This window comes from Chenopodium album, chromosome 20 (assembly GCF_948465745.1).
Source record: "Chenopodium album chromosome 20, dcCheAlbu1.1, whole genome shotgun sequence".
In the NCBI taxonomy this organism is placed as follows: domain Eukaryota; kingdom Viridiplantae; phylum Streptophyta; class Magnoliopsida; order Caryophyllales; family Amaranthaceae; genus Chenopodium; species Chenopodium album.
In genome coordinates, this window is record NC_137853.1 from 31,141,563 (window position 1) to 31,159,113 (window position 17,551).

Here is a 17,551-nt window from a genome sequence, read left to right on the forward strand (position 1 = left end):
GGCTTAATTAATAACTAACACGAAATGAATTAAAAGGGGTTGGGCTAGGATATGAGTTGGACTGAGTTTGAATAAATGGTTTGACTGATTTGTTGACTGAATATGTTTGACTTTACATGGATTTTAAGCACTCCCGAGATTAAATACTCGACCCGACCAATGATGGCGGTGAAAGGTTGTTCATCATCGGGTTTGGTTTTGGGGAGACATTTCAGGTGTCTACAATTACGAACATAGACGTCGGATTCCGAGCTTAGAGCGTCGAAAATCGAGCGTCGTAAGTCAAGTCGAATTTAGGAATCGACGAGACGAGAAATCAAGCAAACAACAAGTCATCGTACGAGAAAATCATAGCCTCGTAGTGGACTAGCCAATCGAGGGCTAGGATGGTTAGCATGGCTAGTCAGAGCCATTACCGCAAGGCAAAGGCTCGCCCGCAAGCTCAGCATGCCTAGCGTGGCCGAGCATGCTGGCCGAGCCAGCCATGCGTGCAAGGCAAGGCCTGCTAAGGGCCAGCCGCACATGCTAGGCATGGCAGCAACCAGCTCGCACAATCGCAACCAAGGCCAACAGCACATGCTAGCTAAGCCTTGCGCGCGAGGTAGTAGCATGCTGGGCTGCGCCTAGCACGAGCATCGCATCAGCAGCAGCAGCACGCTATACCAATGTCAAGATTAGTGACACTTAGACTTTTTTTTTTTTTTTTTTTTTTTTTTTTTTTTTAAATAAAAAAAGGTCGATGAGGTTTTATTTAAAGACATAAAATTCTAAGGATAGTACCCGCTCATGCTACGTTATTATTGATACGACTTTTATGTGTAGAAAATAAAGTGTATATATGTGTGTGTTCACAAAATGATTTTATTTTTAATTGAATTAAACATTATTGCAAAAGTAACAAAATTGGAAGAAAAAAGTTAATAGTTTTATCGAAAACTAAGATAATATAGAGCAGTATTGTTTAATAATATTTACCTAAAATACATTCATTTTTTTAAAGTTAATAGTATTATCGAAAACTAAGATAATATAGAGCAGTATTGTTTAATAATATTTACCTAAAATACATTCATTTTTTTACAAAAAAAAATACCTAATATAAAATACTACGTATATGTAAAAATATATTAATAGGGTTTATATGGAGAATTATTATTGTTAAGAATTTTAATTGGAAGAAAGATATTTTGGATTATTATAAAATGATTTCCTTAAAGAATTTGCCTAAAAACGGAAAGTAAAATGGACGTGAAAATTTTTAAACAGGAGATGACATGTGTCATTTCTGGTTTCGCTTTTAGGATATAGTTATTGATTTATTAAATTATGGAGAATACAAAAGAAACATCATCATTAGCACTACAATTACTTAAACAAAACAAAACAAAACAAAACAAAAATAAAAAAAATAAATAAATAAAATAAAGTAAAATAAAAAAAAAAAAAAAACTGCTTTTCATGTATTAGATGGGTGAATATGCCTTTTTTGTTTTAATATCTTGCGTACATGTCTACATGATAATCTTTAATAGCTTTATTTACTTAGTTTGGCCTCGTTTGATAAAATAAATTATTTTCTCGTTATTATATAGTACTCCTTATGTTTTATAATTTTGAACAAGCACACACGCTAATGCATAAGTTTGACTATTAACATACTCCATATGAAATTTTACGTTAGTAAAAATAATAAAAAAAAGTTGATATCATGAAAAAATATTTTAATATTAATTTAACATCATTTTGCGTGTTTTTTTATTATTTTTTTATAACATTAATGTAGGGTTAAAGCTTATAGATGAATACAAAATGTCAAACTACGTCAATTATTTTGAATGGATGTATTATAATTTAACAAATATAAATATATATATTGTGAGAAACACCCACCTGGAGGCTAGAGTAGATGGCAAGATTTTATATTCATTTCTTGATGGTCTCAAAACACTTTTTAATATATTAGTAGCTTTTAGGCTCGCCAGTGCCCTCGTAGGATCTCCCCCTTGGTGGAAACCCGTTCATAAATTTTATTATCATTTAATAATATTTTAATGTAAAAAGATAACATTAGAAATCGCACAAGATCAAATATTGTTTAAACTATGTTATATTTTTCTAATTTTATGTGAGTGACATAGGATAAAATATGTAAAAGGAGAGTGTCATGTAGCACCTAAACTTGTTTAGAAATGCTTTTTAATGTATTAGTATAAATTATAATTACATACTTTCTATAAGGCTAATAATACTTTATGATAAGGTTCTATTACATTAAAAATGAGTTAAGCATAAGACAAGGATGTAACGTCTCATATATTTCAACTCTACGGACATCATAACACTACAAGAAAAAGGCTCATCTACGACGAGATTTCCTGTTGTAAAAGAGCCCAATTTGGTCCTGGAAGGGCTTTTATGATGGGAAACGCTTATGGTCGTTGGTCATCGCTATAGGCTTGGTCGCGAAAAACTTGACGACGAGTTTCGATGACTCATCGTAATTAGGTTTTTGCGACAATGTACAAAAATTGTCGCCATTGTGTATATACGACCAGATTTCTTGTCGCAATTCTTATTTTCAACAATTTAATGGTACTTTTCCACGACGAATAAATTTATAATTACAACCAAATTTCACGTCGTTATTTTTTTATTAATCACAAGATCAATATGTGGTTTTTTTTTTTTTTTTTTTTTTTTGTTATTACAAATTAAATGTCCACTTTTATTTTTTCAATTTAATTTTCCAAAACATATATTTTTTTCATCAAAGATGACAAAAGTATTAATCTATCTAGAGTAGAGGATTCAAAGAATGTGTTGAGCATTGTCGAGCCTTCAAAAGTTGTCTTCATTGTGATCTACAACAACTTGCATTTATCCAAAAACACAAGGAATATTATTAATCTACACCAAAAATTAGAAAGGGACGTAAATCAACTCAAAACACCCACTACAATCAAAATTAAATACTACTCCGTATATTACTATGTATTAAAACGAAATCAATTAATCACCACACAAAGAGGAGGCAATGTACAATTGAGTCGATAATGGAGTATTGCAGTAGCTTGCTCAAATATTGAAATACCACCTTATGTCATCACATCTTAAAAGTTTGTTTTATTTGCCCATTCTTTTTTCAATTTTAATTGTTAATTATTCACCCAAATTTAATTAAGTTCCAAAAAAAATAAATCTAAAACACCAAATAAAAAACAATTATAATTTAGATTAGCCATAGTCAGACACACGAATAATAGGTATGTGCTCTTTTATTTATCTTAAACACCAACATATGTACTAGTGTTGTTTGTACCAAACTTCAATCCAAATTCCATACAAATATGAGTATTCAACAATTACACAGTAATATTCAAGCATGAGTATGAACTAAAAGTGAAGTAATTGTTTATTAAACTTGTAATTTCATTACCAATTCAATTTACAGTAAATCAATAAAATAAAAAAATAACAGAAAAAAATAGACCACCACTTGACCATTGTGAACAAGTAAAAAAGCAAACAAATCGAAAATTAAGCAAATCAGCAAGCTTCCGAAGAAAAAAAAAATTAATAACTCAAATTACTCATATATCAAATATTAATATTGAGATTTGAGAAGAGAACTTACAGTAATACTAACCACAGGCCACGACACCATCAGCGTGAACCCAACTAGGGTGCACACCGGTCCAGATCCGGACCGGACCTGAACCGGATTGGACCGGTTTGCGTGAACCGGTAGTGGACTTGAATCTACCGGTCCGGTCCAGGTATTTTATGTATACCCCTAGGGGGCCTAGCTAGGGGTGAACCGGTCCGGACCGGACTGGACCTGGACCGGCACCCCCGGACCTGAATTTTACGGTCCGGTCCGGTCCAAGCCGGTCCGGGTTTTTTTTGTACACCCCTAAACCCAACAACGAACTCGGCGAGGACGGTGGTAAGCGATAGTCGACATATGCGAACACCTCACACCACCACTCCACTGGTGCGAAGCCGCTGATTAAATCTAGAGGAGGACGGAGAAGCCACGGTCGCGAGATCTAGAAGAGGAAGGAAAAACCTCAAAAGGGGAGGACAGGTGTAGCTGTTTGAGAGGAGAGAGAAAGCAGATCTAGCTAGCTAGGTTTTTAATTGATAAACAATAGATGTGGATAGAGGGATTTTATCATTTTCCCTCTTTTAATTTCAAGTGAAAAATGATTTCATTACAAACCAGGAAAGATCCCGCTTTGGTTTTCAGCGAAAATTTCATGCTTTTAGTTTTTGCGACGAGTTTTCATACTTATCGCAAATACTTTTTGTTTATTACAGTTTAATAATCTGGTTGCTATTGCTTATTACTTGCGACCAGAAACACGTATGGTCGTTATAGTTGGTCGTAAATGTGACCTTTTCTTGTAGTGTAATTTCAAATCACTTTTCTAATAAAAGTTAACCAACTTATACACAAGAGTAGTAAAGTTTGGGTCTTGGTCCGCATAATTTATGATGATATGGACAATATTTTTGGAAAATTCATAAACTTTAATTTCATCAAAGGCTAAAAAAAACTTTCACCAAGTTACATTATGCTTTATGATTTTATTTGGTTAAACGGATTCCTCAAAAATTGAGTGTAAGTTAGAGTATGTAGAATGGATTTAAACAAAACAATTTGATCAAACGAACAAAGTAGTAAACCAAACTATAACGATAGATTGGGTATATATATGAACGTCTCATCTACTCTCATAAGTTTTACCATAAAATTTTGAACTCCAACACAAATAACATCTTGAAGCCCCTTAAATGGCAATACTAGATTACAATTGAAGTCAGAAGTAATGACATGCTAATAGGTGGAAGCTGATGTTTACTTTGGGTCTTAACCGAATTACAATTTACAGTTAGTAGCCTCTTTACCTTCAATGAAATCTAATAAATGTTCCTCTTTCTTGATCAACCCTTTTATTTCCTCGATTTGATAGTTAAAATTTGAATAAGATGACCCACCTTCACTGATGCCCTTCTTTGCTATGATCAACGTTTTACTCATTGACCCTTGTAGCTCATCCTTCTTCCTTTCCAAAAGATCATTGATCATGTTCTTTACTATAGTTCGATCACATGTATCCTTCATATCTAGGCCAATCCTCGAGACTTCACTTACAAATAAGTTGTTCACTTGTTGATCAGCAAAGTAAGGCCAACAAAGCATTGGTACCCCAGCTACAATGCTCTCTAGTGTCGAGTTCCATCCACTATGTGTCAAGAATCCACCAATGGCTCGATGAGCCAAAACTTCCTCCTGTGGTGCCCAACCTACCATGTATCCCCTTTGCTTGATCCCCTCCAAGATATCATCTTGGATTAGACTATCTTGGTCACATTTTGTTATGAGATTGGGACTTACAAACCAAAGGAATTAAAGTACTTCTTACTCTGGACTAGCCCAACCCGAAGTTCTATCAACTAATCCTTTTTGAACATTGTTAAGCTACCAAAACTTACATAGATAACAGATTTTTCTGGCTTTTGGTTCAACCACGATATGTGTTTAGGGTAATAATATCCCACCATGTGGTCCAATCCTACGGTGACATGTGGCCCAATGAAAAGGCTACACCTGTCCCAATAGGAGGATGACACACGGCAACATAGGAGCACATGAATCAAAGAGAAGGCTTCCTTACATCAGGAGGCCCAATTCCCGAGAAAAGCGCCAAAACGGCGCCCCTTAAGGACACGTGTCCTTGCCTAATTGCGCCGCCAATCAGTGCCCACCATTCTAGGTCATCAAACCCTAGAGGGCACTCTTTCCCACCCCTATAAATACCCCAATCATTAATGATGGGAGGAGTGGATTGAGACATATCATTCAAGGCATATTAAATTGCTCTAACTTCTCTCTCCTTTCTCTCTCTAAAATTCTTCGTTTTCCGGTTACTAAATTGACCGTCGGAGGCGAATATTCCGTCACCAGAATATTTTTTATTTAGTAGGTGTCTGCGGCCGTCCGAGCATATTCTAGACCTGTATCCCGAGGGATTCCAAAAAACCCTGAAACATTTTGCGGCGTTTTGGGGATACACGTTTGAAATGGCTAAAGATGGTCAAACACCCGGTCCTGGTGAGGACGAACACGTAGAGAATATTGAGGTCACTATCAACAACAATGATCCTCTGACCGCTTCATTTCACCCGGCTGAGGAAACCCCTGTAACGGCCGGCTCCTTGCAGGCAACTCAAGCAAAGTTCCGGAAGGAACTTGAGGGTAGGATAGCCTCTTCTTCTAGGTAGCCGCCTAGAAAAGAAGGAGAAGGCACCAAAAAGAAACCCCATGGCAAAGCGGCAAATACTGAGCATGTGGGAGCTAGCTACCTGTTCAGGAGACAACCGAGGTCACCCAGGGTGCCTTGGACTAACTTGTCGAAGCTCATTGAGAAAACAAAGTCGGCTGAGGGGTAAACCAAGCAGCCTTTTAGGTAGCCAAATGAGCCGTCCCAACGCTTTAAGGATGCTAGGGATTATCTTAGGCAGAAACGGCAGGAGCAAGCCGTCCAGTCCTACTATTTAGACACAGCTACCACTCCCACCATGCTAGATGACTTGTCATACCATACCCCCTCCAAGCATACCAGCTCGGCCAGGACAAATAAAAGTCAAGCCCATCACACTTAAACACCAATTCCTCTACCTCACTCAGCTCAGTTTCAAATTCCTCATAACTATGGTGCAGTCCTGCCGCCTACTCCCCCGGTGTACAAGCAGTACGGATACTGTGGCCAACCGTACGACCAGGTATCACATCTGGTTGGACAGGCCATCCAACCTCAGCATATTGATTGACAATTGCGCTTGTTGACTCTAGGTGACAAGTCGCCTCTGTTTTCTCAAGAAATTCTCAACTCTCCCTATCCAGCTAAAGTGAAAAGTGTACTCGTGGGTGCCTGCGATGGCATGGGCAACCCTGAAGAGCATATCTCTTCGTACAGGAGCTTGATGTACTTGCAAAATGTGGATGATGCCACTTGGTGAAAATGCTTCCCGGCCACTCTCAAGGGTGTGGCCCAAGACTGGTTTAACAGTCTGCCGGTCGGGTGCGTAAATTGCTTTACTACTCTAAGCTTGCTATTCGTTGGAAACTTCTCCTACAATATACCGCCTCGGAAGACCAGTCTGAACTTGGAAACTATTGTCCAAGGAAAGAAAAAGGGGTTGCGTTCATATGTCCAAACATTTAACACGGAGAAGGCGAAAATTTAGAATTTTTCTGATGAGCTGGCCTACTCGGAGTTCCTTCGAGGATTAAGGCACAATGGGTTTATGTTTGATTTGATTAGGAAAAAGATTCGAACATACGTAGGCATACTGCGGGAAGCCGAGTCATACATTGAAGCATCTGTTTCTGTTATCTTATAAAAGTGGAAGAGCCGGCCAAGGGCCCTTAGAAAAACCTCCTTCTCATCAAGACTTGACTGGCAAAAAGAAAGAAGCAAACAACAAAAGAAAAGAGATTTGGGTGGCTGACCCTCAGCCGTCCAAATCTAAGAAAGCCAAGACGTATGAACCACAATATAAATTCAAAAAAGATTGCTACTTTATCTTGATTGAAATCAAGGACAAGTTCATGTTCGAGAAGCCCTAAGCCTTTGAGGGGGCCAGCCCAGTACAGAAACAAGAACAAGTATTTCCATTACCACAAGGATTTGGGGCATGATACGAATGATTTCAATTATCTAAAACGGTTGTTGGATAAGCTGGCCGAGAAGGGCAAGCTCAACTCGTATGCATTGAAGTCTAAGTTCGCCTACTCCCGGACGGACAATAAGTCCGAGAAGAAGAAAGAAAAGAAAAAAGATGATGAGGATGGGAATAACACAGACTCAGGGTTTGTGGCCGTCATATTGGGCAGCTTCGCTGCAGGTGGCCCAACCATGAGGGGAATCAAAGAGGATGCTAGACAAGTTGGGAAAGTGATGCACACCAATGATGTTAAAGTTGAACCCTTTTCTTGAGGTTACGGTGTGTGAGGCAAACAGGGGCAAATTCAAAGCCCCCCATGATGATCCTATGGTGTTCATTGTGAAGGTAGCAAACTTGAAGGTTGGACGAGTGCTAATAGAAACGGGCAGCTCGTCCGACATAATTAGCCTAGCTTATCTAAGGAACTTGCAATTTCCAGAGGATGCCTTGAAAGATATCTCCTACCTGTTGGTAGGGTTTGGAGGAAGTATTATTCACTTAGTAGGCCAGATAGATCTGCCCGTCCGATTTGGTCCCAAACGAGAAGGAAGAGACATGGTTGTGTGATTCCTAGTTGTTAAAGAACTGACCGATTACAATGTCATCATTGGCCGACCGACTCTAAACTCAGCACAGGCTGTAATTGTCCCACATTTAATGCATATGAAGTTTGTACGGTCGGACGGAAAGGTAGGATCCATTCATGGAGACCAAGTGATGGCAAAAGACTACAACCAGCTGGTCGTGAAACCCACGTCACTCGGACATGGTCGGGTGTCCGAGCAAAACTCAAAAAATGGGTCACTCCAAACACAGCGGGTCGACAAAAAATGCTAGTCTATTAAGAAGGAGCTGACATAGCAGCTAATGACCGTCGGCCAGCTAGAAGACTTGAGGCCGCAGCCAGCTGGCGATCATATGGACATAGTGTTGGACCTGGACTAGCTTGATCGGACAATCAAGGTTGGCAATATGGCAGTCGGCCTGCTTGGTGATGACTTTGTAAATTTGTTGAGATAATTCAAAGATGTATTTGCTTTGAAAGTTCATGAAATGCCGGGTATAAGCCCAGATTTGGCCGTACACAAGCTAGCGATTACCCTTGTAGTTAAGCATATCCGGTAGAAGAAGAGAAATCATGGCGAAGAAAGGAATCAAGAGGACGAGGCCGAGGCCGAGGTGGAAAAATTGCTAGACGCCGGCTTCATTCGGCAATGCAATTACCCTAATCGGGTGGCTAATGTAGTTCTAGTCAAGAAGACGACTGAAACTTGGCGAATGTGTTTTGATTACACTGATCTCAACAAGGCATGTCCAAAAATAAGTTTTCCTTTGCCTAAAATTGACTGCTTAGTTGATTCAATATCCGGGCATGCCTTGATGAGCTTTATGGATGCCTATTTTGAAGTTTATCAAATCACTTTGTGGGAAAAAGATTAAGATGAAACAGCATTTGTGACCGAACAGGGGTTGTACTGTTATAATGTCATGCCGTTAGGCTTGGAAAATTCCCCAACCACTTTTCAGCGACTTGAGCATGCGGTCTTCAGAGATCAGATCGGGTGGAACATGGAGGCTTACATTGATGATATGATTGTTAAGTCAAAGAAGTCGGCCGACCATTTGAGTGATCTCCGAGAAACATTTACCAAACTCAGGCGGCATAAGATGATGTTAAATCCAAGGAAATGTGTCTTTGGTGTTGAGTCCAGCAAATTTCTCAGATTTCTAATTGACCAGCGCGACATTGAAGGTAACCCTGAGAAGATTCAAGCGGTCTTAGACATGAAATTTCCCAAAACTGTAAAAGATTTCCAGAGCTGACCGGCTGACCGGCTGTTTAGCTGCTCTCGGACGGTTTCTGTCAAGATCAGGAGACAAGTGTCGCTATTTTTTCCAAACAATCAAGAAGAAAGCTATGTTCGAGTGCACTAAGGAAGCCAAAGAAGCCTTTACTCAGTTAAAAAATCATTTGCACACGCTCCCTCGACTTGTCAGTCCACTCAAAGATGAAAAGCTGTACATGTATCTTGCAATTTCTGATCACTCCTTAAGCGTCGTCCTACTTGTTGAAAGGGACGACCACTAGATCCCTATGTATTTCATTAGCCATGTGTTACACAATGCCGAACTGAGGTATCCACCCATTGAGAAGTTCGGCTTGGCACTATTTATGGCGTCAAAGAAGCTAAGACCATACTTTCTTGCTCATTCAATTATAGTCTACACGGACCAACAATTGAAGAAACCGTTCACAACTCTTGAAGCAAGTGGCCGAATGCTCAAATGGGCCTTAGAAATGAGAGGGTTTTATATTTCATTCGAACCCAGAAAAGCAATAAAGGGTCAATACTTTGCAGATTTCTTGGCAGAAATGACACGGCCGGATGGGCAGCCGACAGGGGATCAGGTCTAGAAAGTGCTTATGGATGGAAGTGCAACAACGACCGGTTGTGGTGCTGGTATCATCTATCTATCTCTGGAGGGGGATAAGTTTGAATATGCATTGAGATTTCAGTTTCAAGCCTCCAACAACGAGGCCAAGTATGAAGCTCTCCTAGCCGGCCTTAGAATGTGTTAGGCGGCAGGAACAACGAAGGTTGATGTGTGTTCAGACTCCCAGCTGATAGTCAGCCAAGTGAATGGTGACTATGAATCTAGGGAGCCGACAATGATGAAATATCTTCATATGGTTAATTGCAACAAGTCCCCGATCTGAAAACAATCAAGGAGACGCATTGTCAAAACTTGCCTCCTCGGCATCATGCGATACTTCGAGATTAGTGTTGTGGGAAGTTAAGGAAAAATGGAGTATTGATGTGCATGCCGAGTGTATTCAAACCATTGACATAAGCTCTACGTGGATGGACGGAATTATCTCCTACCTGAGAGAGGGAATTCTTCCGGATGACCCAAAGGAGAGTTGGAAGTTGAAGAAAAAGGCGTCATGGTTTAAAATGAAGGGGGAAGACTTGTTCAAAAAATCATTTGTCAAGCCATATATAGTGTATTACGCCCGAAAGGGGGCATGAAGTTCTAGATGACCTCCACCAGGGACATTGCGGATCGCATATTGGCGGACGAGCCTTAGCTGAAAAAGTAGTCCACCATGGGTATTTCTATGCGACCATGAATTTGGACGCCATGTAAATGGTGAAAAAATGTGACAAGTTCCAGAGATTTGCAACCCTCATACACTGTCCGGTAAACAGCCTATCGGTTATAAGTAGTCCTCTTCCCTTTGCCAAATGGGGCGTGGACATCTTTGGGCCTTATACTCCAGCATCAGGGCAACGACGGTATGTGTTGGCGGTAGTTGACAACTTCACCAAGTGGGTAGAAGCAGAGAAAGTCTGAAGCATTAAATGGAAAGATATGTCCTCCTTCATCTGGAAGAACAAATCACTCGCTTTGGTGTTCCACAATATATGGTGTTCGATAATGGGCCACAGTTTGAAACATACCATCTCAGATATTGGCTCAGTGACCAGGGCATAGCACACTACTTTGCTTCGGTCAGCCGGCCAAAAGCCAACGGCCAGGTGGAGGCCTACAACAAGCTGATCTCTAATGGCATCAAGCAAAAGCTTGAAAAAGCAGGCGGCCTATGGGCAGACGAGTTGGTTAATGTATTATGGTACATTCGAACAACAGTGAAGGGCTCCACAGGAGAAACCCCATTCTTTCTCGTCTATGGTGCTGAAGCCGTGCTCCCAATTGAAATGTATAAGCCAACTCTACGAGTTATGCTACATGATGAATCGGTCAATTGGGAGGCCATGAAGACTGCCTTAGACTTCCTTCCAGAAGCTAGGGGCAATGCAGCGCTTAGACATGAGATATATCGTCTAAGGATGAAAAGAGCGTATAACCGAAAAGTGTCTAAGCGGCCGCTTAAGATGGGGGACCTAATGTTGAGAAAAATAGAAGCAGTGGTCTGAGCAAAAGAAGACGACAAGCTAACCCCTAATTGGGAAGGGCCCTACCGTATCAGCAAAGAAGTACGAGATGGCACTTATCGTCTCGAAGCCTTAGACGACCGTCCAATTCCTCGTACGTGGAATATGGACAACCTCAAAGAATATTATGTATAAAGTTTTTTGTACTTAGCCAAAAAGTTGTAAATACAACTAGGTCTAGCGACCGAGCCATGTAATTAAAGCCCTACGGCCAAAACTACGTAATTTTTACAAAGTTAATTAAATGTCATACATTGTTATCTATTTCTTTATATTTAATTTTTATTGCAAATTTATGATTAAATGAACGGTTATGTTCGAGCAACAAAAGCCGAACAAAAATGCAGCCTGAAACAAAAATGATGGTTACTCACAACATAGCAACTCAGCCCCAGAATGGGGCAAGGATAAAAGGCCAGAAGAAAAGCACAACAAGGTCTCTCCCAGCTAAGCAACTCGGCCTAAAAATAGGGCATGACTATTGGGGTATTCGGCCTCCATGGCCGATCTCGTAATTTCAAAAGACCCTAATCCCTAAATTCATCCGGCCACATAATTGGACGGACGAATGAACTACAGGCAATCTAAAATTGCCAAAGGCACTTTAGCCTAAGGGAAGGGCACACCTAAGCCAGTCCAAGGGCAATCATTATTATGACACTAGTAGAAAAAGCAATTGCCAAGCAGTTCAAAACCCTTGTAGGGAATTTTTCCTTGCCCTACATGTAGGTCATGTTTTTAGGCATGTCGGCGATCTTAGGAAAAGAAGCTAGAGAAAGACAATCGCCAACAAGTTTTAGGAACTTGTAAACCGTTCACGATTGTGAAGGTTACACCCTATTCACAGTCATAGATATTGCTAACTCTATAGTGGTGTGGAACCATGACTGGATGTTCGGGGATGATGGTACGAACTTGACTTTCAAAGAGGTCGAACCCGCCCTTGAATAGGCCTCTACTTAATCCTTATTGATATTCATGCGTGCTTTTTGATCAACATACATACATCAAATTAATCATAAACCTGTTTAATCTATGTTGGTTGATTATTAATGCACAATCACTAGTAGAAAAATATGAATCAGCACCGGTTCAAAACCCCCTTTTCGCACCGGTTTTGAACCGGTCTAGAATTGAGGGGTGCGAAACATGTAAAACAATCGCACCGGTTCAAAACCGCTGGCATTGCCTACTTTTCGCACCGGTTCACCGTGTTACTTTAGAAGAATACTACAAGAGGGGGTGAATTGTAGTATGGGAGGAATTAGACAACTTTTTGCGGAAATGTAAAAACTAAGCTAAAGGAACTCAAAGTCACACAAAGAGATTTTAGCGTGGAAAACTTCTTGGCCCTAATAAGAAGAAAAATCACGACCACTTGGGATTTTAGGAAAGATTCTTTACTAGAATAGGGCAATCAACCTATTACAAGCTAAAGACTCTATCTCCAAGTTCCTCAACGAACTTTGAGTTCCCAGCAGTAAGTCCCTTAACTTACTACTCTTCTCTTTTCTTTCTCTTCACACTCTTTCTGTAATGACTTCTTTAAAGTTCACTCAAACTCCCAATCCCCAATTAAACCTCTTGGAAAGAAATACTCTAATGAAAGAAAATAACAAAGTTATCAACTAAAGTAGAATGCGACACTTGACTCTTTTTAGAAAACTAAGAAGATAGAAAATATGATTAAGCAAGGGTGAAGTGTTCCAAAAAAACAACTTTGATATTTATAGAAAAACATGGCTTGAATACAACGCCATACCTTCCTTCACTTACGCCACTACTGCTGCATATCAACGCCACTATTCTCCACCACTTCTATTGCTTCAATCATGTCCTAAAACTCAGGGCACGTTGAACCACTTAGAAGTAGTTTCTTCGTTTAATGGAGAAGACTTAATCCACATCAATTGCACAAGTTTAGGAAGTTAGTTGCATAATCCTTTTGAAAGATAATTTTCCGAAAATAAGAAGAAATTCATTTAAACAATAAATCAGAAAAAGATATTTTTCAAAACAAACATTCCTATAATTAAGCAATCTTTAAATTCTATCTTTTTGCAAAATATTATGCGCATTCTACTAAGTATCCAACTTCAAATTACTTTCACTTACATAAAACCTAAAATAAAAATACTTTAGATTCTATCAATTCTCTTAAGAAGCCTCTACTCTGAGTCTTCATTCTCTTGCTTTTACTCCGAAGCTTCTGTTCCTGTCAAGGAACACTGCAACCAGTCTTTTGCTTTTTGAGCTCGAGTTCCTTTGTCTCGAATAACTCTGCAACTTGAATCTCCAAACTATACAGCTTATAAAGACATTAGTCCAATCATAAGTTTATCTTGTGTTATCATCAAAACATCAAGGGCAACAATATTCCCCCTTTTTGATGATGACAAACAACGCAAACTGTTAAAAGAAAAAGAATACAAAAGACTGCTATACTATAAACTACTGTAAGAATAATAAGAAGACAAAGAAAAAGATTTTCGTTTTATAGCTGACTGAGAACCAGAGAGACACAAAAGTTGAGGAGATGGATGATTAAGTGTTAAGTAGTTTGCCTGTGTACTTTCCCCCTTTTCTCATTATCAAAAACACAATGTATATAGCAAATTATCTCAAACACAGCACCATAACATGGTTTAATGATAAGGCAGTGAGCATATAAACAGTCATAGCAAGCAAACGCACAAGATAACAATAAAACATATTAATCCAAAACCAATGTAAAAACATCGGCCAAAAGTGTACCAAATCCACAAGTTCAACCAAAAGAAAGCATGTAATACCTGTTTTAGTTACAGACCCAAAAGAAAAGTGTTTTAAACTAAGAAAAATAAAATAGAAACATCATCATCATCATCATAGGCTGGTAGGGCAAGGAACAGGTTTAGGCCTCGTCTTCTTCAGGAGCAAGCTCATCCAGCTTCTTCTCAATCTGCTCCACCACCTGTTTGACCGCTTCATCTCTAGCCTGAGTAACTTGGAGAAGCAGAGCTCGAGCATCAGAAGCACACCCAGAAACAGACTGCTCCAGAGCATCCAACCTGCTGGTGTGTTTGACTCGAGCTTAGAAGCAACCTTTCCCAACCCCTCCTTCAGTTTCTTGAACTCTATCGCCAATGCCTCATTAAGCTTCACTAGTGAACTGAAAGCTGCAAATCCCATACCTGCAGGAACATACCTTGATGGGGACTCTGGTGGTGTAGGAACTGTCGCCTTTTCCATTTCAGGATCACCCAAGTCTATATGAACAGGTTCCACTTCCTTGGGGTTCTTTTTGCGAGACAGCCTCAAACTTTTCCTCTTCCTTCCCCCTGTTTCCTGTACCCCAGTTTCCTACACATCCTGTACCTCTTCTGACTTCTCCCTCTCTCTCTTTTTCTCTTTCTTTTCTTCTTCCTCCTGCCTTTCCTTAACATCAACTTTTTCTTCCACCTGTTCCCCCTCAGTTGAGGGCTTTTCCATTTCTTCCTCTTCTACAGGTATCTCCTACAAACACCCATAAACCACATGTAACCCTCGAATTTAAAAAAACACTCTTTGCACAAATTCATTATTTTTGAGAGGCAAGGGTTCATATTTTGAGAGATCAACACCAAAGTCTTCAAAGACAGTGGTGAGGAGGTTTCCATACCTAATTTTCCAGCCTCTGGGAAGGCAATGGTCAAGGTGTTGGATCATAATGGAAGGAAAATTGATGGGAAATTTGTGTTCAAGGCAGTACATAAAGATACTGTCAAGCTTGTTGGCTGAATCTCTTTTCTGGGTTCGAGGAACAATATCATTGTGCACAATTTCGAAGAGTAATTTTTGGAGAGGGTTGAAGTTGTTGTGATTGACATAGGTAAGCTTAGGATTTCCTTGGTAGTGTTCAACAATGGAGTCAATATTGATGTTAGGAAGGGGTTTTTGAACAGAACCTTTGATATACAACTCATAACCAACATTCGACACTTAAAATAATTCAGCCAAATATGCTGCATCAAATTCAATTTTCTTATTTTGCACTTTACGCATGATTTTTCCTTTTTCATACTTATAATTATTCTGAAATTCCTTCAGAGCACCAGCATACAAGGTTTTATTGAAACTATCACTCAACATATAAGTCCAATTTTGAAAATCAATAAGATCGAGAAATTCGTTGAACTTACAAGCTTTGCACCAGGGGAGATTCAAACTCAAACCAGTCACAAAGTGCTTCGCATTCTCCTCAAGTCTCTTCATAGCAGGAGACTTGTTCTGGTACGAAACCCCTAATTCTTCCACATCTTCTTCTTTGATTTCCTCTTGTTCCTCCGCCATTTTTTCCGAGGGAGTAGAGCGAGGTGAGGCAGGGTATTCTAGAAGGAGTTGGTTTAGTGTGGATTTTGCGGTTTCTGTAGAGATTTCTTAAATCTGAACGGTGGGTGCTTGATCTTTGGCTAGGGTTTCATCTTTTGGTGAGATATCCATGGGAGAGTAAGAGCGAGGTTCTTTGTAAGGTAGGTGAATAATTGATCTGAGTGGTGTAAAATTTCCAAACTCACCCATCCTTTTTATTGTAGTGGTAAATGTGAGGTGTCGGTTCAGGGTGATGGGTAGGTGAGGTGAATAATGATGATGAGACACTATATTTAAAGCTTTGGAAAACTAAAAAGATAATTCTCGAAAGTTAAATGTATTTTGCATGCAAAGGGATCACTTCAACAAAATTAGATGAATATTTTATGTATTCACCAGATAAAATGTGTTTGATGAGATAAATACAAAATATTGGAATTTAAATCAAACGATAATTTTTGTTGAAAAAGATATACTTGTGAATATCCAAATTGATACACGGAACAAGTCAACATAGCTCATGCCATCAGTCAAGGACGTCAAGAATTATCATTTTACTTGTGTACAACTTTGAGACTATATATGCTTGATTCTCATGCCTTATCTATGTAGTTAAACATATCATTTTGTGTAAGATAAAATGTACATTAGTTTAGGGATTTTACCTGAGGGAACAACAAGGCTTTTCCTCAACATAACTTAATCATTCCAAGCTCCATTCTCATCATCTCATGTCTTTCTCTGTTTAAGGGCTTAGTCAAAATATCAGCAATTTGATTAGTAGTTTCACAGAATTCTAATTTTATTAAGCCCTTCTCAGCGTTATCCTTTAAGAAGTGATGTCTAATATGAATATGCTTAACATGAGAGTGATGAACTGGATCTTTAGAGATACAAATAGCACTTGTGTTATCACATAAAATAGGAATGCAATCAAATTTCATACCAAAGTCTCTAAGTTGTTGTTTGATCCAAAGCTCTTGTGAGCAACATGCGGCTGCAGCAACATATTCTGTTTCAGCCGTAGATAGAGCTACAATGTTTTGTTTCTTAGACCCCCAAGAGACTAGGCATGGCCTAAGGAACTGGACCATACCTGATGTACTTTTTTGATTGACTAAGTCTCCAGCATAATCTGCATCTGCAAAACCTTTTAGCTCAAAAGAATCACTTCTAGGATAAAAGATACATTAATCATCAGTTCCTTTCAAGTATCTCAGAATCCTCTTTACAGTAGTTAGGTGAGATTCCTTAGGGTTAAATTGAAACCTGGCACACAATCCAACACTGAAAGCAATGCCAGGTCTACTAGTAGTTAAGTATAGTAAGGAACCTATCATGCCTCTTTACATGTTTTAATCCACACTTGTTCCTGTTGGATCATCATCCAGTCTTGTGCCTGTTCCCATAGGTGTATGGTTTGCTTTAGCCTAATCAAGGTTATACTTTTTCAGCAGTTCCTTGACATACTTCTGTTGATGAATTGAGATTCTTTTCTCGGTCTGCTTGATTTTTAATCTAAGGAAGAA

The 17,551-nt window shown here is 39.2% G+C and overlaps 1 protein-coding gene across 1 annotated transcript in view; it reads right to left on the reverse strand.

The window, feature by feature from the left end:
• Positions 1–4,882: 4,882 nt before the first annotated feature.
• LOC145597023 (7-deoxyloganetic acid glucosyltransferase-like) overlaps positions 4,883–17,551 on the reverse strand; it is a 125,429-nt gene continuing 112,760 nt past the window's right edge. The window contains exon 4 of the mRNA XM_081653204.1: positions 4,883–5,317. Within this exon, the coding sequence (XP_081509330.1) occupies positions 4,883–5,317 (435 nt within the window). The remainder of the gene's footprint in view (positions 5,318–17,551) is intronic.